This window comes from Pipra filicauda, unplaced genomic scaffold (genome assembly GCF_003945595.2).
Source record: "Pipra filicauda isolate LSUMZ 115617 unplaced genomic scaffold, ASM394559v2 scaffold150_size2825430_pilon, whole genome shotgun sequence".
NCBI classification, from domain to species: Eukaryota; Metazoa; Chordata; class Aves; order Passeriformes; family Pipridae; genus Pipra; species Pipra filicauda.
In genome coordinates this window covers 75,466-101,543 of record NW_024103996.1, presented here as the reverse complement: position 1 = coordinate 101,543, position 26,078 = coordinate 75,466, and the positions used below count along the sequence as shown (strand labels likewise).

Here is a 26,078-nt window from a genome sequence, read left to right as displayed (position 1 = left end):
ATATAGTTTTGTTTATGCAACTTCCAACATTCTCTCACTGAAAAGCAGCACAAACATTGCTACCTTACCTGATGAAGTGCCAAAAACTGGCTTCCTGAAACTGGATCAAACTGTTGAAAGCATTCGGCCATTTCCAAACTAGCAGAAGTCAGTACATCAGTCATGTTCTGACTGAATGCAATCCCCATACACTGCAGCAAAGCCTCACTGGACTGAGAAAGATACTTCTGAGCCATCTTATGTTCCTTCTAGATGATAAAAATAAAAGGTTTATAGTAAAATTAATATTAAATATTTGTTATATGTACACATATTACTAGTGTGTTAGAGAAAATAAGTATTGCTTTTTTATGACTAATTTTCATGCTGCTTCTTTTTAAGGCATTTACTTTAAACATGAACAAAATATGCAAATACAGATTAAGTATTTAGCAGACAACAACATCCGTTACACAACATTAAAAAATAAATGTTTTAATACAATACTTTCTTTTAACATAAACTGTGTACTTAGCAGAATAGACTGAATTCCAGGCAATATGAGTCATTCAGAAACAAAGACCAATACAGTTGTTTCCAGTGACAGCTACCTACATTTAATCCAAACAAACCCACAAATCTCTTATCTCAGGTATTTATTCATTTTACTGGCATCACAGACTGTACATTCCCAATTCCTAGAGTGCTTTCAACTGCAGCAGTTAACAGAGATCAGCTCATGGAATTTTACACATTTTGTGACAGAAGTAATTTCTTTGTTCCCAGTCTGTGAAATGTTACGCTCCCTTCGAAAGACATGTCTGTGAGGCAGAGAGGAAGCTGCCTGCTCATCTAGCACTGGATGCTACGTGCTCATCAGTGGGAAACCACTGAGGGATAAATCATTGCTTTCTGGGAGCAAGTGGGAGAGCTCTCCTGGGAGCTCCCACATCCTGTGGGGTAGGACAGAGCGACACAGCAGGGCAGGGTTGGAAAGCTGTTTGTTGGAAGGTGTTCTGTAGACTTTTTTCTTTTGTAAGTTCAAGTTTGTGTTACAGACATTTCCATTGTTGGTTCAAACAGAACTGACACGTTGCCTGTTATTCCATAAAAAGGAAGCACTCAAATTCCAATGGAAGCTCATATGCTAATGTACCTTTAATTCCTGTATTTTCCTCCTGTCCTTATCATTATGACATTTATTAGTCAGTAAACCACTGTCTGTCCTGTCCTGTTCTCTGCATTCTGCTGAAGACAGGCAAGGTTTTCTGATGTCTGATTTAGCTTCTTCCTACCCATCACAGTAAAAAAAAAGAATAATTAATCATCCCACTAAGTAAGGCTGGCTTCATTTCTTTTCTGAAAGACTATGTGAAAACGGAGTTCATCATAATAGAAATCACTGCCTTAACTCCTTGATGGTGAGAGATTTACTAATATCATCAGACATAAAAATTTCTTAATATGTTACAATGGCAATATGAACAACAGAAACTAAAAAGGCCCCCCATACAACCTCTAAGATTTTGACTTTCTAATATTTGCACTCCATTAATTTCTTCTGAATGCTTTAATTCATCGCTGTATTTATAATGCCTCAATCAACCTTCCTTTTCTTACATGGGGTTCTTTCTACAACAATAAAGAGCAGTTTTATACAAACTTATATAGAAAAACATTGGGGCAGATAAACTGTACACACAGGAATTAATTTAAGTGCAGAAAAGAATGCATACCATAACATTGGGCTTCCAGTAAATCTCTGAATATACAGGATTTACATCAATGGCAAGGAAATGAAGAGTTTTTCCAGTCAGATACAGGCATTTGGATTTGATGTCGGGACAGCCTTTACAGAGATTCTGTACATTTGCTAACTGAGCCAGTGTAATGTGACCCACAGCACATTCCATATGCTTCCAATCCTGGCAAGATACATATTTAGGTTTATCTGCTCATATATACCCATACAGATAGAAATATACTTTTTAAAAAAATGTAACACATATCTATTCACATACCAATATGTATGTTAAATATGATTACACTTTCAACTACAAATTACCTGTCTTTAATAGATACACAAATTCATTAACAACTGATTTAAATTAAAAAAGCTCCATGTGAGATCCATAAGCAAAGTACAATCAATGCCAAGGAAAGCATGGGATAAGGGGAGGGTGCCCAATAAACCATCCCCAGGACTAAAATCACACACTTGAGCCTCCCCTGCTGCAAAAATACAGAAATGGTCTGGAGGCCCGTTTCCTCAGTAGTGGAAGAAGTTGTGCTACAGAAAACGTCCCTGGGAAACTTTGTTATACCTTTTATGCAATTCATAGCACTAAATATTTTGTATTACCTGTTCTAATGCATCCTCTTCAATGATGAATGCCTCCACAATTTCATGAGATGACACCTCTCCCAATTCTTTACGCTTTTTCTCAGTAATAACAAGATGAAATATATCCAAAAGAATTTCTACAAGATTTATTTTCCTGTTAGCTAATTGCCTCATTAATGGGATACTAATATTTGTACTCTGAAATACAAAAAAAGCAATGCAGAATTCTAATGTCACGTATTTTTGCAAATTTACCTGATAAGAAGTTAGAATGTTGTATTTCTTTTAATTAAAGAAGCAAAGATTTTAGCAATCTCACCTCAACAGAGCAGAAATATTCCAATGAAGATATTTAAGTAATTTAAAAGATAAACTTCGATGTCAAATACATTACAAAGCAATCAAAGTAGTTGCATAGAACAAGAGCAGTGGGGTTTTTGCTTTTCACATTTTAAGTACCTGGTACAAATATCCAATTCCAAGAGTTACACATGTGTACATGCAGCTGGATGCCAGAGCATAATAATGGTACACACTGGAAAAGTAGGCTGCAGGCTTCCATTACCCCCAATATACTGCTTTGAGGATAGACTTTCTTTATTTATAGTAAACTTCTGGATAAATTTTTTTTCTCCTGAGAAGAAACACTTTATGTTGAAGAATTTTTAACCTCTGAGGTATTTAGAGAATCAAAAATATCCCCAAGTTTATACTTTTTCTTTTGTAGCTATTAGATAAATTTCAGAATTAAATAAAATTGATAAAGGCCAAACAAATCCTCTCTTCATCCCTTTTTAAACTGTAAATTCTTTTGACATGCAATATTTCTTTCTATATTCAAACAATGCTTATCATTGCAAGAAGATAATCTCATTTGGGGCTTCCAGGAATTACCCGAGAATGAGTGAATATTACAACTAAACTAGATTTTTTTTAACAAGTAGGAGAAAAAAATATCCATACCTCATTAAATGCAAATAAACTCCGAACATTCTGAAACACTTCCTCAGTTTTGGATACTGCCCTCTGAGCTAAGTTGTAAGCATCTAGATAATGACTGTGTTTGTCTTTTCTGTTCCTTTCTTTCTTGGCAATCAACCTGAAGAAAACACCACCATAAATCCAAAGGAACTAACATAAGAAAATGCTTATTTTTATGGTATAAGTACTACTGAACATAGATAATAAAGCAATGAATCTATTAGATTAATTAAATAGATTACTTAATAGATAAAAAGATTAACAAAATATTGTACAGGTGTTTTTTGAAATGTTCAAACAGGAGAAGCAAACGTTCACAAGCTGTTTTTCCAAGGTCCTTCTCCTGTAACTGCCCTGCTGCAGTGCAAGGAGATGTCAAGACTAAAATTAGAGAAGAAAGGCAGACAATATTCCAGAGTACGTCTTTTCAGTAACAAAATGGCACAGGTACAAACCATATCCCAGTCGTTTTAAGGGGGTATCTTGGAAGCATCTGGGATTCCAGGCACACCATTTTCTGCACTTTTGCTATTGCACCAATTTCTAGAGAAACATTTTAACAGTAAGAAGGGTAAAAGCCTGTAAATACTTGGGAATGACTGGTGTGGCTGCTAAAAGACCTTTGCAAATGGCAAGTCAAAACACTGACTTAAGAGACCTTGATACTTTGTTTTGACCTCAAAATAGGACAAAAATCACTGGTACCACCTAAAATTAACTCTGCCTTCAGTGAAAAGAATTTTTGATTCTACAGTACTTTTCTGAATATAGAACTCGTGAAGAATGCAAACAGGCATGTAACACTGATATATAAAACATAACAATGTTATCTGCTCTTTTCCATCTTTCATTAGACTACAAAAAATAAACAATGCACTTTGTGGACTAGTTCAATCTAAATGAAATTTTTCCATAGAGTTACAGTCTTACCTACGGATATTTGCACATTCCAGCAGAATCTCAGCACTGCAGTTTTTATGCCCATAATGAACAAAATCCTTCTCAATTTGAACCAATTTATTGTAAGATTCCTGTAGCATATGTGGCAACTGAGCAGACTCAGCATTAATTGTCATATGATCTTGAGCAAAATGTATCTGAATAAGTGTTTTCCTAGAAAAAAAATTAATTACAAGACAGCAGTCAGAAAGCACAGGCTATGTTTGAGAACAGACACATTTCTCTCTGCTTTCCTTTAAATTATAAAAAAATCTATTAAAAGCCTCATAGTTCTTAAAATGTGTGTTCTAAAAATTATAGTATGCTCTTGAAAAATCAAAATACTATATTTTGAGATTAGAAATGAGGTGTCACTTGTTCCATGTATCTAATTATTGTAGTACCCAGCTCCAACAGATACCTCTGCATAGGCAGAAGGTACCTCCCACCTTCAGGTAACCTACACTGCAAACTATGCACAACAGGTTGTGGCATCTGAACTCCCTTACCAACTTACCAACTTGCTTAACAGGCAGTTACATACAAGAACAAAGAAATTGGGAAAGAAATTTAAATTTAAAAAAAAAATCCAAACCACCACAAAAATCACTTAGAAAAAAATATTTGGTAATTCACAGAATGTACCACAGTAAAACAAGGAAGCATTGTAAAAATCACATTTATTTGCAACGTAGGTGCATATTAGAAGCTAGGCATATTTGAATGAAGAGATAGGTACCTGGCTTCAAGGGATGCAATCATAAACCCCAGCTCTGCCTGCCTGCCAGGCCTCCTCAGTAACGTGGATTGGAGCACATTTACAGTGTGTCCCAGAATTTCACAAGCCTGCAGGCAACACCAGAACTTTCAGAATTCTATTTTACATGTCTATGTATAATATTAAACATTCATTTAGAAAGCTTAAATTTTGCACAGAACATGTTAATTATCTTTCCCCAATATTCCCCAACTGGCTCTTGATAACTGTAAATAAGTCTAGAAAGTCTGAGTTATGATCATACTTAGATATTTTGATGATCAAGTGAGTGATGCACATAAACACAAGGAGGGAAGATGGAGCCAGACTGATCTGGGAGGTGCAGAGCAAAAAATAGTAAATATGAGTTCAGCCCAAATCAAAATAATCCCTCCATACAACACAGACTTGCACACCTTATCAATACAGGGCAGATCATCACAGACACAAGACTATATTCATGCTGAAACTCATGAAAGTTAAGGGCTGAACAGTAAATGGATATTTTAATGTTATAGGTCAAATAGGAAAAGGCTTTTCTAAAAACATAAATATGTTATAGTAGTATCTTCCATAATCCAGAAATAGTATTTGTAAAAGTATTTGGAATACTTGAAAAGGAAAAGTATCCTAGGAAATAATATTGAAAGGTATAATTTTTAATAAATATGGAAAATAAATACTCCAGTGTTAACAGAACTGTCTGAATACAAAAGCATTCTAATCAAGAGAATCAAATCTCTGGGATTTAGTCACACATGCTATATTATAAATGCTCTTATTTCAGTAGAAGGATATAGAGAGATTAGGATATAAGAACATCCTAAAGTTTTGTGGGTAAAATCTCATTCCTAGTGGCCTGCGTGTGTTTGGAATGTGTAATTAACGTTTGTTGAACACACAGAGAAAACAACATTAACTGCATTTAACACCTAATTTTGCTTTTATCGAAATGAAAAGGCTATAATATTTCACTGAGAGGGACCATAGCTGAAAACAACCCAAACCGCAACCCCCAAACCAAAAAACTTCCTTACCATGCTCTGATTTCCTTCCCCCTCTTCCTCTAGAATTGCTTCTACCAGACTAAGAGTACTGTTGTACCAGAACTGCTCATTTCCTCCCAGAAGCTGTGCTTTCTCCAGGAGTGCTTTAGCTTGTCTATGGTTCCTTTCCAGGTTAGCCAACACAGCCAGTAAGTACAAGCACCTTGACACATCAGACAGGGCCCTCAATTCCTACACAGAAAGATATGTCATCTATATACCAAAATACACTACTGCTATTCATTTTTGTCTGTCTGTATTTTAAACTTACAGAAATAAAAAGTGAATGGTATTTCCCCAATTGGCTGTTGAATTTCTTAGTTACACCGTATAGTAATTCTTTTTTTCAAAAACATGAAGTGTCTACTTTATATGAAGAACTTCAAATCTACTTCACATTTCTTTATGTTCCCCTATATTCCACCCCACAAGTCAAATAAGCTATTTTTCTGCTATTGTTTAGTATGTATAAATCTGCTAGTGTTTGTCAGCATCTGATGAAGAAATGTGGTGATGAAAGATGTTTTTGTGAACTGATATGTAGATACCATAGAGATCCAGTGAACTCACAATAGTTACACACTATATAACCAGTAGCAGGTAAGGGACAAATCCAATATAAGATTTGTATACTAGCATACAGACATACGGGGTACTAGTAAGAAATTATATAATTAAAATTATTGTCCTCCTGAAGGTATTTTGAACTTTTCTGTATATACAATACTTAATTAATGCTTTAAAAAGAGGCATGTATTATTACTGAATATTATTCATATAATACTATTCAAAGTTTCCATGACTATGCTAAACATATATAGGTAGTTTTTACTTACATGAGAAATATTATTACACAAAATAACAGGATAATAACTACATTTTTTTAAAAGTAAAGGATTTGCTGCAATAATTATGTTTCAGTAACTTGTATAAGGAAGCACAGTGCTATAGTGGAGAGTGGTGGATATAGGGAACAGATCTGAAATGTAAACCCTTCATCGTATTGAGATGATGCAGGTTTGTTTGGTGGAACACATGGACACTTATTTCAGATCTGCCAGAATTCTAAGGTGTAATTTCAGTTTTAGCAAAACACAGTTAGCAGTAAAACCATAATGAAGTTCAAAATGAAATAAGGAGACTTTCAAACAATCAAAATGTCAAGAGGATGGAGCTGAACACCCTCTCTCTCTTCTGAGCAAACCTTGAACATCCTCCACCTATGCAAACAAACAAGGTTGGGATATACTGGTATCCTTCAAGGCCACTGCAAAGCAGACAGAGATGTTAACACTATTCCACAAATTTAAATAACCTTCAGGCAACTCCCATAAAGTTGGACTCAAACGCCATATATCTAAATGTATGTACTATACATGTAGAAACTTAAAATTACATTGGTTTGGGGTGGGAGGAGAACGTTTATTTTTGTAGTTTGATTATTATTATGAGGAATAACTGCATCAAAACGAACATTTTTTCTCCATATTTTATTAATGTTTCTTTTTCCATTTAGTTTTTATTGTACCTGAGTTGCAGCATGGGCCTCTGCAAGCAGCAGTCTCGCTGGTTGATACAAGCCAAGCTGAATTAGTACTTCAGCTTTTTCAATCCACAAGGAAGGGAAAGAAAGTGCACTCAGTCCTTTTCCTGTTGCTGCATTTAACTCAAAAACCTGAAAAACAACAAAAGTATTACACCGTCATAAATTTCAAAACTCATCTAGATGGAATATAAATTGTTATTAACTATTGTATCCCACAGTCCAGTTCTACTTTCTAACTTTGAAATTCAATGTTATATTACAGGAAAAATAGGTTTGTTGTGAGATTTGGATTCTGTAACCCTCAAAAGGCATTCAACTAGTAAGCATACACTATTATAACTAATTTTAGGACAGATTAACTACTTCACAAAGTAGCTACTGTCACAAAGAAGTTGATTCTTGGTAATAACTAAACTCAAGGGGAAAAATTATTTACAAAAGTTAAAAGAGGGGACTTGAGAGGGATTAGAAAATTAGAAAAGAAAGGTATTTTACATGCACAAGAATGGGGGGAAAAAAGAGTGCAATGTGATATGACAAAAGTAAGGACAGAATTGCCATAACAAAGAGCAAAGTGTAGGTAAGCTTTAAAAAAATCAGTAAGGTAATTATCTTCCTAAAGAAGAGACAGTAAAGACAGAGCTGAAATATTTGCATGCCTTTAAAACAATATGTAAGAGGAAGTAAAAAAGTATGTGGTAATGTAAGGGAGAAAGAAGAGAAAAAATGAGACCAAGAGTGAATACAGTGTCTTTTTTGCTTCTCAGTCCTTTCCACTGTTTTGCATTAATCCCAAAATCCATTTATAGGAAAGCAATTTTACTTTGTATGAATAGAGATTCCACTCTTGTTCTTCCTCAATACAAATAATATGCCAGGCAATCCCAGCTCAGCTTCAGCTGATGCCTGCCAGCAGAATTTAAGTAGCATGCATTTTTCATGATTTTTGTGTTCATGTATTTCTCAAGTATTACCTAAAAACAAACCAGCAAGTGCATTTAAAAAAAGCAAAGAGTAATTTAGCACAGAAACTGAAGCAGAAATAAAAACCTTTTCACTTGAATTAAGGATATTCTCATCCCTACTAATATTCAGCTCAGCATTTCCAGAAGATGTTTTAGTTTCTTCTGTTTCTGTATGTACAGTTTTTGATTTTTTCAGTGCAATCTCTTGCCTACACCTAAATCACAAGAAAGAAAAAGTAAATTCAAGTATATTTTAAAATCATCTCATAATGAAGTATCAGTGGGTTAGGAATCTTCACCATACACTCAGTCTGTGGACAGACACACAATGATCATGCACAGAAGCTAATATACCAAAGTTGTGTCCAGAGATCATGTTTTAAGTATTTTTTCCCCAACAGCACTTATCAACTGCAGGGAAAAAAGTCCCAACTAAATACAGCCTCTGCAGTGAAAATACATACATTGCTTGTTCCAAGTCACTAATATGTGTTTCTCCAGCAGCTCTCTCATGATACACAGATGCCTGACTCAGTTTTAAATCTGAACATATCAGGGCAATTCTAAAAATAAAAAGAAAAAATGTTTAAGAAACAATCAAAATCCTTCATATATTACATCATATAAACACATTGTATATAAAGAGCACACATTCCACGTGTCAATCCTACCTTCTCATGTCTTGATTAATCCTGGCAATAACAAAGACTGTAAATAGAGTAAATAGAGTAAAGACTGTAAAGAGCGGAAATGCTGTAGCTGAAATTACCCATTAACAGAGGTCACAGATTCACAGAATGTTCTGGGCTGGAAGGGACCTCTAAGGACATCTAAAGGTATGGACAGGGACACCTTCAACCAGACCAGGTTGCATCCAACCCGCCCTCAAACACTTCCAGGGGTGGGGCAGCCACCAGTAGCACCAGTCTGTCCTTCAAACCTCTACCTCTCCAACTTAATGGCAAAAACTATTGGGTAAAAGTATGAAAATATTTATAATATGGTCTCACTATACCATGCAAAACCTCCCATCCACATGTACGTGCTCACCTACCTTTCTGTATTGAGTAAAGAGTAATATAATCCTGTACACCTACCTAATCATACAGAGACATCAAGTCATAGATATAAATAAAATACCAGGAAATAAAACAAATCTTGAGGAGTCTACAAAAAAATCTGTCTGGCAACTCTTGGCTGAGAACAATTTCCTGTCAGTAAATTCCTTTTAGTCTTGTAAGACAGTAACTCAGTAATGAATTGGCAGTACAGATAAACACATATATTTTTATACATTAATATTTATCTATTCTGCTCTGTGGGCTTAGTTGCAAGCATTTTAAGTATACATTAAGTGGCATTTTGCAAACAAACAGAAAAGAAACAATTACTGCTTGTAACTAACTTCTTAAGCAAACATTATTAAATAACTTTCAAAAAAGCACAATAAAGTGTTTTAACTAAAACAGCAAAAGTTTTCTATTGTGTGCATATTATATGTTTTTAAATCAAAACTTTTAGGGTTGATCATCCATAAAAAATAACATCCTTTTGGTCACAAAAGCAAATCTCTGTAAAAACGCATTTATTAGGGAAACTTTGTGCCCTTCAGCTACAGACAAGATATTTTTGTTGCAGGAACGGAGCCTGCTTTTGACTACTTAATAGATAATACTTTTATTGAAACTCTTTTGGACTTTGTTTTTTTCAGTTAGGTGACAATAAGGCATTTCAAAAATCATTCACATGGAAGTGGCCTGGTTTCATATTCTTGTACACTTTCCAAGTGGAGATGGTGTTTAGTAACAGATAAACTTAGTGGCTTTTAATTCCACAAACCAATTCATCAAATTTCTATTAAAATGTATTAAAAAAGAAATTAAATAAAAAACCATTACAAATATAAAACAGTAAGTCTCAGAAAGCCTTGTTACTATTTAGTGAAATATTAATGGATGGTCCACTCCATTCAGTTTCTCTTCTATTTAAAATAAATAAAAGATACAAACCGAAGGTGATAGAGATCAGACAAACTTCTACATTCCACAACTTCACTAGCAATAACTTCAGCTAGTTGAAAGATGGGAAGAATCAAGTGGGGGCAAAAAATCTTCTGTAGTTCCTTAGATAAGAGATCCATAAAATACAAAGTGCAAGTCTGAAAAGAAATTTTTTTTAGTTCAATCAGTATAAACATAATTTTGTAGAAAATAACTTTTAAATTAATGACTACAGTTTCAATTCCAAAATAAACCCAAAAAAAGGTCCAAATAAACTTTCAAGCTGCAAGAGCGACAAGGTACAGAGAAAGCCAACGAATTTATTCTGTAAGTTGAGTGCATTTCACACAGGGGACAGACTAACACTTTCTGAAGTATTAATGACTCCTACGATACGAAAGTATTTTGGACAGATCTCTGAACATACACAGACAGAAACTAAAATGCAACATAGTTTTTTGGTACTCATTTTTCCCTAAATAACAAATGATCTAGAATTTTGAGGAGTATACTTACAGGTTTGGGGAAATTTTCCCAGTTAATACCATAGATATTTGTATTCTGTTTAAAAGCATCTCTGATTTCCTTAGGACATTCGTACAGGGCCCATTGTTCCACATTTGCTGGTAAGCTATCAACTTTAGGTTCCTCTTTTGCAACAGAAATATCAGACTATAATAAAAACCAAGGACACTTATAAGGTCAAATTAATAATCTTATTGGTATTAAATATTCAGCTAAAAAAATGAACTCATTTGTTTAATATCCTTTGAAATTTTCTTGGATTTGGGGGTTTTTTTGGATCCCTACACTGTGGGTTTTACAAAACAGCAGTATCTTGAACAATGCAACAATCAACACAAAAGAAAAAGTATCTGTAAATACCTGACCTGTAAAGTCTGTGTGATCAAGAGTGAACCTATGATACCCAGACTCAGAAATTCTTCACAGGTTGTGAGAGTCTGTCCAGGAAAGCATCTGAACTATTTACCATATGAGCCCAGGGAAACATCTCTCAGAAAGAGAGGACTGTTTTAATTTCACAGGAAAATGGGTCTTACTTGTGTCTTTCTGCCCTTGTCTTTTTTAGGAGGAGATTTTGACTTCAATTTCTGAGTAGTTGTAGGTTGTGAAGACCTTGATCTTGCTTTTGTAATAAGTCCTGATGCTGGCAATGATATCTAGACAATCAAATAATTATAATTATTTTCAATTCAAATTATTTTCAATTTGCAGTAATAATGATACTTGCTAGTAACAGTTATTATCCACTGCAAATCACTATCTGCAGCTGTTAACAACTGTCACATATCGTGCTCTGTTTGCAGAAGTTTTCTTCAGAAAACAACAATTTCAGAGATTTCTGGTTGCTGTATTATTTGTACAAGCATTTAGGACGATCATGCCAACGCAATTAAACAGCAGAATTGTCAAAGATGACATCATCCCTGTGGTAAACCCTACTGCTACTCTTTTTTAACCTCTATGGCTGTAAATTCAATTCTTTTGTTTTAAACTGCTAGTCTAGATACCTTCATGTTCTACGTGAAATGGATTTCATATAAAAGTAATCTACAGGACTGCAAAGAGTAATTTTGTTCTCCTTCTGGATTAGTCTTCTACAATGCTCCTAATGAATGTTATAGGAAAGAATTTTCTAAATATTTAAGCATAAGAATGAATTAATTAAAAATTTCCCTGTGCATGTAATAGCACAGCTCTGATCTTACCTAAAATAAAAAACAAACAAACAAAAACCCACATTCATTTCAGAAGTTGTATATGTTTTGCTGGAGGAATGAAGAATAAAATACAAAATATGAATAAAAAACTAATGCTGGATAATGCACGAAACATGAAAATTTCAAATTAAAGGTAACATGTCTTTTAAAAAGTCAGAAGCAGATGATTATTGGTTTTGATTATTCAGGTTTTCAGAGGACATTTTAAGATCTTCTACTGAGTTATTTATGGAGTCCTAACACTTTAGAGAGCCTGCTTTAGAAACACATGTCTTCAGTCAAGTCTGCTTCACTTTGTACTCCCAAAACAAGGAGTCCTGGAGTACTTTAATTCCTTTCATACCACATGGTTATTCTTTTTCTCACAATACTGTTCAGCTGTAAATATGATTCTTAGAATGACTGTCATTGTCCTATGACTGGCACTGACAGCAGCACCAGCAATTTTAGTTTTAACAGCTTATTCAAACAGTAGTACTCCCTTCAGATCATTTTTTCTCTAGTAAGACACTCAGTCAAGTGTAGTATGTTTAAAGTTGTGCTTGTGTAAATCCGAAAATATCAATATTCAATTTTTATTTTTCAAATTCCTGTCTTCCATCACCTTAAACTGATTTCACAATGAAATCTTAACGTATAGCAGACTTTTACATCTAACTGGAATAAAATTATGCCCAAGCTATACCTTACCAATCTAGTTGATATGTCTCAACTAAAATTGTTTCTATAATGATTTATTGCATTACTATTATTAAGTACACATTTAGTCCCTTCAAAGATTTACTTTATTTAATGTATAATTGTTTTCCTATGAGTGCTGCTGTGATTCTGAAAAGCCATTTCAATTGGTCATATCTATGAGAAATGAAATAGATTTGTTTAATTTGGAATGCTGTAACAATGAGAAAGTAATTGGAGAAATTAATGAGTGAACACAATCCTTTCAGTCACATGACAGCCCTTTTGATTCAATTTTGTAAAGGCCCATTAGAAATCACTGTTCTTCAGAACTGCCAGCAATGTCTTCAGTACATATTCTGCCACTATTAAGATTCTTTAGCAAATTAAAAATACACATTTTTAGAACCTGTTGCACAAAACATATGACTGTACCCCAGAGAAATATTGGGTTACTGCTTTTATCCCTCCTGTCTCTTCCTTATTTTCCCAAGATAAACAATTTTCTGGTTTATTTCCAAAAGCCGGGAAAATACACTAATGACACCATAAAATTGAAAACTCTAAAGACATATTTAAAACACCAAAAGAGTAGCTGGTATCACAGTTACACGAGAAGACCTGAAATAGACTGGCCACATTAAAACCCAACCCAACCCACGTCTGACCTCCCACGGTCTCACCTGCCAGATCCGGACGATACAGGCACACGCCAGCAAACAGTGCTGCTGATGGCAAGGAGAACCAGGACCAGAAATTACAGCCAGTAATGTCTGTGCTCTGAACAAAGCTTCCAACTGTTTAATATTACTCAAATCCTCCAAATTAATTTGAGGAATGATATCATTTGCTCCACTGTTCATCTCAATGTTTTCTGTGGGCGTAAATTCCGGTACATCAATTTTTTCTGTTAAAAAAAAAAGCAGTCACGTGCTCACAATGGCAGCATTGCAAAAACGTACTCAAAAGTTAAAATTTCTGAATTGAAAATGAAAATATTAAGGGGAAAAAAAGAAAAATGAAAATCCATCTACTGAAGATGTTCTTACTATTATGATGGAGTGCTACTTGTATCATGCTTTCAGCCAATAATGTAAGTTATGTTAATTAAATTATGTAAGCCTGACAGAGAAATGACATGCACATAAGGTTGGACCAGATGATCTTTTGAGGTTCCTTCCAATCTGGGCTGTTCTATATCTGAATCTAGTTTTCCTTATTATATTATTTCAGTTTCCATTAAAAGCTTTGTAAAAACTTTCTTGGAACTCAAGTGGTGTAAGAAGGCCAGTAATCCTAAGCAACCAGGTGAAACTGGATGGGAGGATCATTACAGAACGAATACAAAGTTTAAACAACCATAGGACTGTAAAAAAAACCCAACCAAACCACTAACAGAAAAGTATGAACAGAATATTGCTACTGTGACTTCAATCATATGTGTGATACTAGAGACACTGAACATTTCTCTTTCTCAATGCAAATGTCAGAAGTACTTTTCTGAACGATTTCATCTATCCACACAAAAATACGAGCAGTGAGGATGTTCATCAATGCCACACAGGACAGTGTTGTTCCAGAAATCAGATACTTTTTTCCCCAGTTGAATAATGGGGTGTTCTATCAAAACAGGTCACTGAGGCCATACTACCACAAGTGGACACAAAGTAAAAGGACCAAGGGATTTTGACTGTTACATGGGTAGCTGAAAGCACACTTCCCTTTGAAAGTCAGTTTTGAAAAAACAATGCTAAAATTCTTGACAAAGCCAAGTCAAGAGCAATGAACTTAGGTACCCAAATCTTGGGACAGAAACTGTTTCCTGCAGTTCCATCTGTCCCTCCATGAAGATGTATTTGCAATAGACTGCCCAGCACTGCTTTCTGGAAGCATCTCACAGCTCAGGAACCCACGTCAGACGGGAGCAGTATCTTACTACACCAACAGACTGAGGGGAGGTCTCCATGGCACAGCACAGAACCCACAGATAACTGAAGTAGCATTGATTAAAGACAGTGAATGTAAGAGAAAATACAGGCAAGCTAGTGCCATTCTTTGTGATAACTAAGCTGTAAATTTAAAATGTCCCTTGCATTTGCTGCTGAGAAATTCCTCTGGAGGAGAAACACCTATTCCATACCTTCCTCTTGTGAGGATTGCATAGGGAATTTCTTGCGCAGCAGGAGATCTACTGCCCAGTGCAGAGGTTTAATAGCATCGTTGAGGGGAAACTGATTACAATATAACCATTCAGCAAATTCCATCAGGTAATCAACACTCTGCAACTTATCTTCTTGTTTCTGTAAAAGTAATAAAGGAGGAGATAATTAATATTTGTTAATGTAAACCTTCAAAATGATATTCTAAAGTTTAATGTAATCTGAACAGAAGCAAAAAATAATAATTGACAGTGAGCAGTTTTACTGGCATCACATAATCAGAGTTATGATAAAGAGAATGTAACAGAAAACTCCACCAATTAATTCTTTGTTTTATTAAAACTCCTTGCTACTCTTAGAGATTTTTTCTTTGGCAGGACTCAACCAAAATTTTTTGGATACAAAAACTCAACCATACAGAGTTTTCCTACTGAAGAGCTATCTCAAAGTTATAAAAAGTAATGCTCAAGTACATGGCTCCCCTATCAGTTTAGTTCTATACCTCACACAACTGGCAATCTCATGAATCACTTGAGAAACATCCTTCCATCGGCATCAAAACAAACAGCAAGAAGTGACAAACCTGTGAAGCACTGATGGCATTCTTGAAACAGCTCAGCTGTCCAGCAGTACTTCTGGAGACTGTCGCCAAGTGACGCCACATCTGTGGCAAACGCTCTTCGCTTTCACGACTGATTTTCTGAATGGCCACCGTAAAACTGCATCCCAATCCTGCTCTCACTGTAGCCATGTGTTTGAAAATCAGGCTAGAAAAAGATCCAACAAATTATAAAAGACTTGCATTTGTATCTGTCAAGTAACTTTGTGAATAAGATAGATATAGTAGTTCATATCAGTATAGTACAAAGATGCAAAGTTTGTAAACTGTCATAAAAGGCCCTAAAACCCTGAACCCAGATAAGATTATGTAAACAGAACTCTTGATAATTTAGTTTTCATTTAATGTAAAGGGGTTTGCAGTTAGGAAAATTAGACCTTGTGCTATATAGCCACATTTCATGCACCTATTTCCTTGGAAAGTAAGATACTACTTATATACAAGTTTTAAAAAAATTCAATTTACAAATATTAACAGATTAATGACAGGAAGCACTGCCTGTGCATGTCTTTTTCATTGAAAAGACACAACGTTGTTTTCCGTTGTAAGAAGAGACAGGCTGATAAAATAGCAATATTTTCCCAATGTAAAATAAAAAAGCACTCAAGAGTTTTATACTTCTCAAGAATTGAGATGCTTAATTTAATAAAAATAAGTCAACCAGCTTACAGCTTGTGTCTTGTCTGAGGCAAAACTTGATTAGCTTCATCCAGGACTTTTAGCGCTGTCTCCCAGTCAGCTTTATCAGCATATATGTGGCATAATAACCCATATAAGGAGATTCTTAATGTCAGATCTTCCTCAGCACCTTTGAAGTATATTCAAATTATTTATTAATATATTGCAGAATTAGAATAATGGTATCACAAAATACTGGAGTTTTTTTTATTACCAGACCAAAAAAGGAAGAACATACCTGGGGGAAAGCATTCATCTGATAACCCGATACTTTGAAAATCCTTTGTAATCCACTGATGCAAAGGCCACATTGCTTTCTCTTCCTAAAGAGACATAAAAAAAAGGGGAAAACAAAAATCTTTCAGTTATATCTTTAAGGATTATTGAACTTCTGTTTCATCTGTAAACCAATCCATATCGTTAATATCAACTAGTAATCTGTAACTTAAATAGCTGCTTGAGCACATGAAAGGCACAAGCATTTCTCCAGAGTAAGTCCTATAATACAAACCCAATACGACAATAACCAGACTCAGTAATATTCAATCAGTTACACTGATTAAATAACACAAAAACTTGAAGCACTCTCAGAGAATCAGAGCAGCTGAGGTTGGCAGAGACCCTCTGGAGCTCTCTAGCCTATAGCCCTGCTCCAGGCTTTACCTGTGAAAATCTGACTATCACAATTCTCAACCAAAGGTAGGAGACTTGTTAACTGTTTTGCTCTCCTCTACAGCAGAGTTTTCCACCTTCAAGGATAAATTCATTATCTTGTTTCAAAAACGGATCCACATATGACATGCTGACTATTGAATACATAAAGGATGATGCTAATAAGTTAACTGAGCTACTGCCACAACCTTTGGATAAGTATTACATTAGCATCATCAAAGATTTATCAGATTTGATCAAATCAGCATTTACTTCCATGAAGGCACAAAATATGACTGATTTTGTGCCCTTCTGCAATGGAGTGACTGCATCAGTGGACTAGGAAAGAACTATGGATGTCATCCACCTGGATTTCTGTGAGACCTTCGATACAGTGCCCCACAACCTTGTTGCTGCTGAATTGAACAGACAGAGGTTTGCTGGATGGACTGTTAGATGGATAAGGAAGTTGCTGGGTGGCTGCACCCAAAAAGTTCCAGTCACTGGCTCAAGGTCCAAGTGGAAACCAGTAACACATGGTATCCTCCACAGGTTCTTACTGGGACAATACTGTTTAGTTCATCGCTGACATAGTCATGGGGGTTGAGAGCACTCTCAGCAAATCTGCTGCTGATACCGAGGTGAGTGGTGGGTTCATTGACTAGAGGGAAGGGATGTCACCCAGAGGGACCCTGACAGGCCTCAGCAGTGGGCCCAAGGGAACCTGGTGAAGTTCAACAATGTCCTGCACCTGTGTCAGGGCAAACCCCACTATCAGAGCAGACCTGCGGTGAAGGATTTGGGGGTATTGGTAGATGAAAATCTGGACATCTGCTGGTATATGCTTCTCCAGATGTGACTGCATTTTAAAATTGCCCTAGTTAGCCTAACCAAGGATCACTGGAGAGCAGTTCCTGCCTCTTACAAGGGTTACTACAAAATTACTATAAAATTGAAAAATGTAGTAACTCCAGAAATAATCAAATATTGTTTATAGAAAATATTTTTTCCTAACTATTATCTGAAGTTACTCACTTCTAACTCCCAAGAATTACTAACATTTTCAGACATAAAAGATCTATGCTACCTATAACTGTAAACCTCCATTATCTACATTAAAGTTTTGCTTTTTAATACAACTTACTAAGAATTCACACTGAAAATACTCTGTGGCGGTGAGTTAACTATATACACATAATTCCTTTTTATTGGTTTTAAATATATCCCTAGAAATAAATGAAACTTTAGGACTGTGCTTACGGGCAGTTACTGTTATGTATCTAAACACTGCCAAAGTCCCACTAAGCTTACAACCTTCACTGTGCTTCCAAGTACACATTGTACTCATCAGTTTCTACACACCCATAATAAGGAGACCAGTCATCATCTCTGATTATTTGTGATTTATATATGGATTGAGGAAAAATCAGTATGTGAGTCCCTACATGTGTAACGTGTGGTATGTGAATGCAGCTAAGAAACCACAAATGTGTTTATGGCAAAAAGTCCCTTTCCCCTTTTAGGAAAGGTATCTTGAAGCTTCTTTACCATCAGCATCAATCACTAAACACAAGCACAGTTTACAACACCTATTAGAAATTCTTACCTGTTTATTTTTAGATTCTGCTTTAATCATACTCTTAAGAATTATTTCAGTAGGTTCTTTAAGATGTTCTCTGTCATGTGGAGAGCCCAGCAAAGGTAAACATGCATTCCAAAAGTGTCTTGCTGCAAACATTACAAGGGAATAATTTCCAGCTTCACCTGCATGCCTGAAGAAAGAGAAGTACACCTTAATGAGGGAAAACAATCCCACTACAGCCAAAATAAAGGATTTTATTTCTACAAATATTTGGGTTGACCTGATCTGCACACCACCATACGTAATCTCAGCAGTGAGGAGTTAGCATATGAGCTTCATACAGAAGCTATTTTCCGTTTTTATATACCAAACACCTTCACACATTCAGAAGTAGCAATAAGTATCATATTAGTGACTTTATTGTATTTCTGCATAATCTTAGATCAAGAGCATTCATTAAAAAATAGCAGAAATCTACTTAAGATGTTGTCATTGGAATAATATACTTTTTTGGCTTCCTGTTATGTTAATTTCTCATTCTAAAAACCATTAAAAAATAGAACAAAACAATTATTAGCATGCCATGGATTTTGCTTAGCATAGTGCCACTGCGACACACGAACATGCCCCAAATGCCTCTAGCTGCATTCAAATAGCTTTGAGCATATTTAATGAAAATGTTACTTTGAATTCATAAAATAATTCTCCAGATAGTGATACAACACAGTACTCAGTTGAGTGAGCAAAAGCTTGGAAATTTAGTGAAAAATTATGCATTGGTATAATAAAATCAGCAACTGAATAGTTCTATTTAAAAAAAAGCAGCTTTTTGAAACTGGCAATCTGATCACCCTTCAACTCACAACTCTTTTGCATTTTATCAGTCTTGGCAGAAAATACGTTGATCCCCAAATCTGTAATCAAATTTTAGATCTGTTTTATATTAGTCTTCTCTCATAATAAAATATACCTGGCACTCTGAGCAAAGGCGTTTGATGCTGCTACACGCAGATGTTTTCTTCCAGACAAATTTTCCATTATGCTCTGTCCTTGCATCCAGGCAGTAGTGCTTAACATTTCTTGTTTCAGTCTGTTAACTGGCCTGCATAAAGGCAGATACTTCAAGAAGTGCTAAGTCTTCCAGTCTAAGACCATCCCATTTCCTATTAATGAGCTTTTCAAGTTTCTACTATATAGATGTCCCTAGCTTTGGAAGTTACAAATGCTTCTACTGAGTTTTCTTTTAAAATCAGGACACATTTAAAAACTGAACATTTTGTGAAAATAAAGAATAAAATATCTTTTTTACACCTCTAATGATTATAACTGTGAAATCAGATTAAAAAAACATTATCTATATTTAGCAAGGGAAGAAAATGGATTTTTAGTTCTCTCCCGTGTTTCAGTGTCATACATCAAACAAAATATTAGTCCAAAATTGAACTTACACAGTAAGCAATTAAAAACAGAAATCAGGAAAATCAGATTATTTCTAATACTTTCTTTTGGAATTTGTAATGCTTATGTCTGGTAACTTATGCACAGGGTTCTGGAGAAATTGATATGAATCCTATTCTACTACATTTAAAAGAAAACAACGTAGGTTTCAATGCTACAGTTAATCAGTTAAAAATTAATAAGCAAATAAATTGATACCTTTGGCTAATAGTGACTTTGTAAGAAAAGAAGAAATACAATTTGCAGGATTTTTTAAGGTCTTAGTTACAAATGCAGTCATGACCAGATGCACACTCCAGCTGCTCTGTTCTACCCTGTGTGAGAACTGACAGCCACGATCTGTGTGCACGAGAGGGCACCAGTGCCCACAGCACAACTCAGCAACACGCTCAAAATCAACCTCTCTGTCCCCAGGCTGTGCTTTATCAGGAAACACTGAGCCTGTCTTCCATTTTTGGAAACAGCACTGACAATGCATGACTACATTTCTTTGTGAAAGAATCAAATATTTTATCATTCATTACTTTGTAGATTGCTGGATGTGCAGCAAGTATACTCCCAATTTCTTTGAAGTTCTGAAAATATGTATTTCATATTAAGATCTCTTACTTGGTTTTACATGGCTTTTTTTCCCCAGGCAGAAAACAACACTGTTTTTAATAGAGAAATTATTTTGCAAAGAAAAAAAGGAACAATTATTGTATCCAAACTCTTTCACGTTTATTTCAAACTTCCTACATTCCAAAAAATTACTGCTAAATGGAGTTGACTCTCCCCTCTTCTGATAAAATTAATTCCTGCTTTTGGAGGAAATTATATAAAAAATAGAAGGATCAAAGGATGCCACCTTTTTATAATAAAGGACTCCACCAATAGATCCATTTATATATGAAATATTTTTGTGGTTTTTTGGGTTTTTTTTTCTTCGGAATCAAAGTTTCAAATAATCAGTTAAGTAAGAGACTGGTTTTTAAAGAAACGAGTTCCATTCCTATTGCACCCATATGTGTAGTGGCAATAAGACCACAAAGGCTACCTGACAGCAGAGCCTGGAATACAGGAGTTGCTGTTACCTTTCATCACCCCCAGAGCCATCCTGGCCCAGGAACTGTGTAGGCCCTTCGTGTACTAGATGCAGGTCAGCACTGGAAGCAATTTGCATCAGCAGAAGAACTTGAATCATCTGTTTTCTGCCTGGAGACTATAAAAGGGTCAAAATTGCCAGAGATCATTTCAGAAAAGCAATGCTCCCTGGGAAGATGTCCAAACACATGGATGGATGACCTGCTGACTTCCTTGGATAACAAACTTCATCTGTCTTCCTGAACTGGGTCCGGTGCCACAATCTGGAGCTCCCACTGCCTTTTACTTTCACTTTCATCTCTAACTGTATGGCTTTTTTGTAAAAAAGATTCTTTCATTTTTGGTTATGTGATCAGATGCATTTACCCTCTATACTCTTTCTTCAAAGCTTAGTTCAAGTATACCACCATATCATGCAAAATTCCAGGTACTTACACATCATATTTCTTAGTATCTCTGTTGTGGACAGAATTCCTATCTGATTCCAAGATCCTTTTGGAACAAGTTGTCACTATTTCATAGGCATGTGATACGTATGCAAAATACATAAGTCGTGTCAGTGTCTGCAGCTCCACTAAGGAATCCGACCAACTGCATTCTAAAGACAATTTCACTAACTAGGAGGGAAAAAATAAAGAAAAAAGGGAAAAAAGGGAAAAAAGGAAGAAAAAAAGTATTTAAATTTCAGGGTTTTAATATGCTCTGTTCTACAGCTTACAGCTGTGACTTCCTTACAACCAATTGGACATGGAACAAGTACATAATAAAACCATCTAGAAAACTAAGGGACTACAATTACAACCAAAATACACAGTAGAGAGGCATCATTCATCTTGTAATAAGTATATGTTGTCATATATATGGAAGCTTGGACTCCATAATCTTAGAGGTCTTTTCCAACCTAAACATATATCTATATATGTATATGTTGTTTCATATCTAGTTTCATTATAGGATCTAAATGTTTTCATCGCTTTTGTATGTATCAAAGTTTCCCCTTTTTAGGATAATGGTGCTTGTTAATGAATTGGTCCAAACAAAGATACTACAACACTGTTATACAAAACCAAGCCAGTGAAGCAACAGCTAAAGCAAACTCATAGTATTTGGCATAAATCTGTAGACTGACTAGAATTAGATACCTATATATTTATAAGGACCCAGATCCTAGTCTTGTGAAAGAAGGACTTCTACAGAAGTGTTAGCCAATGCCACCAGATTCCCAGCTAAATGGGGAAATACATCTCAGTTAAGAAAGCTCTTTACAAGAGTTAGAAATTATAACTGTGGTAATCAAACAGGTAAGGCTACAACTCCCTGTTTTGAAAATATGAGGTATAAAGCTTTCTACACTACCTCTATTGCTCTTGAACAGCCTGGTAACCAACAGGATCACAGGAAAAACATGGCACTATTCAGTGTGAGTAATTAGAGAAGACCGACCAAAAGCAAGCACTTTAAGAAAATACACATTGTATAAGAGTCATCAAAAAGTCACCTAATTCTTTAAATATTAACCAAGTGTAGTTGTTCTACCTTGTAACTGTCAAAAGTAACTTCACTATTATGTGAAGTTTCCTGTTGAAATTTTGAATACTTCTAATATGAACCCTAAACCTCCCTGTAACTCCCTGACAGGAGGGTGGAGCCAGGTGGGCGTTGGGTTCTGCTCCCAGGGAACAAGGAACAGGACAAGAGGAAATGGCCTCAAGTTGTGCCAGGGGAGGTTTAGGTTGGATATTGAAGAAATTTCTTTACTGAAAATATTGTCCAGCCCTGGCACAGCTGCCCAGGGTAGTGGTGGAGTCCCCATCCCCGGAAGGATTTAAAGGCCATGTGGATGTGGCACTTGGGGACATGGGTTAGTGGTGGCCTTGGCAGTGCTGGGGGAATGGTTGGACTCAATGGTCTCAGGAGGCTTTTCCAATCTAAACAACTCTGTGATTCTACTAAGTTTTCTCAACAAGAAAAATGAAAGGTTAGAAGCATGGTTCTGTATAGAATTTACCTGAACCCACAAAGCTCATCTGTTGGTTATGGAAACAATCTGTTAAAGCAACATAGACATAATTCTAATGCAATCTGTTCTTTGGAGAAATGAAAATACTCTGTCACAAAAATCTTCTTTCTGTCACAAATATTCAACCATTTGGAAAGTTTTAAAGGAAATAATGGTACAATAAAAGTTTCCAAATTAATTTTGCCTCCATTGAAAACTGAAACTGAAATCACATTTATAATATGCAAGTTTTAAAAACTCAAGAACTAATTAAAAAAAATACCTCAGATAAGCTAGGAACAGTGAAATCCATGAGACCCAAGCCATTACATGAATACATTTCCAGACCAATAAGAATTCTTGCCATAGGATTTTGTGCTTCATCATTATTCTAAGCAGAAACAAAAAATTCACATTGAGATTTTTTTTTTTGCAAGTCAGTAATATTAAGAACATTAGTTGAGATGACAGGGTAATAATAATAATAATAATAATAATAATAATAATAATAATAATAATAATAATAATACTTGAAAACCTCAATTTGCTTTAAGCAAGTCCTCATCTCTACTGTGTCCTTAAAAAGGGGGATTTTATGTATTTACATATTTTTAATTAACATTGTGAACTCTGAACTACTACAGTTTCAACACTAAAAATCCCCATCAACAATACAGTGAAGGTAGATTTCATATTTCACTGGGGGATTCCAGTTTTATAGACATTATTAAAAAAAAAGGAATAAAATATTGCTTTCCAACTTACTAGGTCTATAATCTACTCATAAAGAGGCCATAGTAAATGTTGATATAAATATAGATGACTTTTCTTAAAATTTTTAATGTAGCCATTTTATTATTTTACACTTATGAATTCAAGATGAATTCTGCTCAACAGTCATCATATAACAAATACCACCATGGCAGCAAACAACAGAGGGTAGATTTAAGAAATGTAGACTCATTGCTATGCCCAATGTGAAAAATTTGCTATGTTCCATAAAGATTTGTTGGAACTACAGCCAAAATTTATTTTCACATTGTATTCAAATATACAAAAGAAATTATACATTGATAATTTCAGTCATTATTAAATGAATATATGAGTTTAACTTTTCTTTGGAAAGTTTCATTATTATGCAGGATTTCAGGGAAATCATACCTCATCCTGAGTCCCAAGATTGATCTGCTGCTGATTTAACTGCTTTGCTTTCACCCAGGTAGCAATGACCTGTTGTTGTGCAGCAACAGGGACAGTTCCCTTAGGTGTGGTTCCAGTCATCACACTTAGGGCAAATTCACAAATCTAAACACCAGAAGAAAAAAAAAACCAGAAACCTGAAGCACAGGAGAAATGTGGAAAGCTTCTTGTACAGAACATGCCATTCATTAGTTATTTTAAAATTATTGCACACGCATCTCTAAGCCTGACAACATCTCCTTTAGGTGAGTTCACAAGGCAAATGGAAGTTACAGCCCTGAGCCCCAAGCTGGTAAGGAGCTCCAGTGGAGGATCTATGTGGCAGAACTGCAAAAGATGGTATCTTTTTACAGAAAATTCTACTACTGAATTTATAGGAATGGTAATATATGACAGCAGAACAAAAGGAACTACAAAAATAAGGAGGTTGTACCTCTAGGGCCGCTCGGATGTCAGAAAGTCCACTAGGATCTACCAAGAGAGACTGGGTGACATTTGCCTTTTCCTGTTTCTTTCCTGCAGCTTTTCTGCCATTGTCTACTGCTGTATCTTCTTCTTTCTCCTCAGCAGGTTTTGGCTCTGGAATCCAAGGAATAATTAGGCCCCGAGCCAAAGCGTTACATAACATCAGTAAAATCTCAGTACTTCTGTAGAAGAAAACAAAAATCAGAAGTGCATCAGATCAAAGGCAGGAATAAAATTTATTGTTTTCAAGTAATAAGTATTACTTGAAAATCTATTTTTTTCATAGAAAGTAAAATTATAGATGTTGTAAAAAAATTTGGCCATTGGAAAAGCAGTTTAAATTGTTAAAACTACAAAACCCGTAATCAATTGTCATAGTTTACATCCATTTTTTAAGCTCTTTTTATAATTGAAGCTTCTATTTCATCACAGAAAAAAAACCCTAAAATTCATATTTATGTCAGACAAACATTAAAACATAACTTTTTATTATCAAGGCTGCTATACATGAAAATAATAACTATTTTCTAACCAATTACCCTAAGCCAAACCCTTCACATGGACCCATTTGTTTCTTGTTATCATGCCAATCCACTGCTGAACTGGAGTTTTTGGGGGTACTTTTTGAGAAAACATGAACTGAATTACAATTAAGAGATTAATGCTGAGATATAAACTAACATAAGTATCAAAATTAATAAGCAGGTATTACCAGTCTTCACCTCTGCCCAAACTGCAATTTAGGTTTTGTTACCCAGTACTGTTAAAAGAGACTTATTTGCTGCTGGTCCTTTCCCTGCCTGGTGCTGAGGTCACTGCCAACAAAATGCTAAAATTTCCAGGACTGTGTCCCACAGTCAGACTTTGACTGGAGCATCTCCTCTGCAATAGTCAATCATTTTGCCACTGCATTTACTACAGCACGGGATTTCTCCAAACCACTGTGGAATCTATTCCTCTTTTCATAGTCTACTAATGTGCAAATCCCCTTTATTTATTTTATTTTCTATTTTCTCTTACTTCAGAACCAGTAATAACCACCTTGCTATGATTAGAAATATTTACAATGCATTATATTTACAATATAGTTCAACTTCAGAGTAAATGAAAACAAACTACACATCTTGAGCTGTCCTGCAAACTCATAGTCTAAGAAAATTCTCCCAGTTTTCTGACTAGCTTAACAAAATGCTATTTTTACTTGCAT

The 26,078-nt window shown here is 35.2% G+C and overlaps 1 protein-coding gene across 5 annotated transcripts in view; it reads right to left on the bottom strand.

Moving 5' to 3' along the window:
- CFAP46 (cilia and flagella associated protein 46) overlaps nt 1-26,078 on the bottom strand; it is a 64,973-nt gene that overhangs the window by 18,186 nt on the left and 20,709 nt on the right. For 2 of the 5 annotated variants that reach the window (XM_039378930.1, XM_039378933.1), the window contains 25 exons: nt 24,840-25,053; nt 24,368-24,511; nt 23,490-23,597; nt 21,643-21,824; nt 19,637-19,768; nt 18,691-18,856; nt 16,672-16,756; nt 16,425-16,563; nt 15,720-15,903; nt 15,118-15,277; nt 13,661-13,887; nt 11,619-11,738; nt 11,074-11,229; nt 10,567-10,715; nt 9,022-9,120; nt 8,643-8,772; nt 7,575-7,721; nt 6,038-6,238; nt 4,983-5,089; nt 4,235-4,417; nt 3,287-3,422; nt 2,342-2,521; nt 1,716-1,904; nt 1,136-1,270; nt 69-248 (listed from right to left, as the gene is read on the bottom strand). In XM_039378930.1, the coding sequence (XP_039234864.1) occupies nt 69-248; nt 1,136-1,270; nt 1,716-1,904; nt 2,342-2,521; nt 3,287-3,422; nt 4,235-4,417; nt 4,983-5,089; nt 6,038-6,238; nt 7,575-7,721; nt 8,643-8,772; nt 9,022-9,120; nt 10,567-10,715; nt 11,074-11,229; nt 11,619-11,738; nt 13,661-13,887; nt 15,118-15,277; nt 15,720-15,903; nt 16,425-16,563; nt 16,672-16,756; nt 18,691-18,856; nt 19,637-19,768; nt 21,643-21,824; nt 23,490-23,597; nt 24,368-24,511; nt 24,840-25,053 (3,853 nt within the window). The remainder of the gene's footprint in view (nt 1-68; nt 249-1,135; nt 1,271-1,715; nt 1,905-2,341; nt 2,522-3,286; nt 3,423-4,234; nt 4,418-4,982; nt 5,090-6,037; nt 6,239-7,574; nt 7,722-8,642; nt 8,773-9,021; nt 9,121-10,566; nt 10,716-11,073; nt 11,230-11,618; nt 11,739-13,660; nt 13,888-15,117; nt 15,278-15,719; nt 15,904-16,424; nt 16,564-16,671; nt 16,757-18,690; nt 18,857-19,636; nt 19,769-21,642; nt 21,825-23,489; nt 23,598-24,367; nt 24,512-24,839; nt 25,054-26,078) is intronic. The other 3 variants (XM_027746336.2, XM_039378931.1, XM_039378932.1) reach the window with 3 other exon arrangements.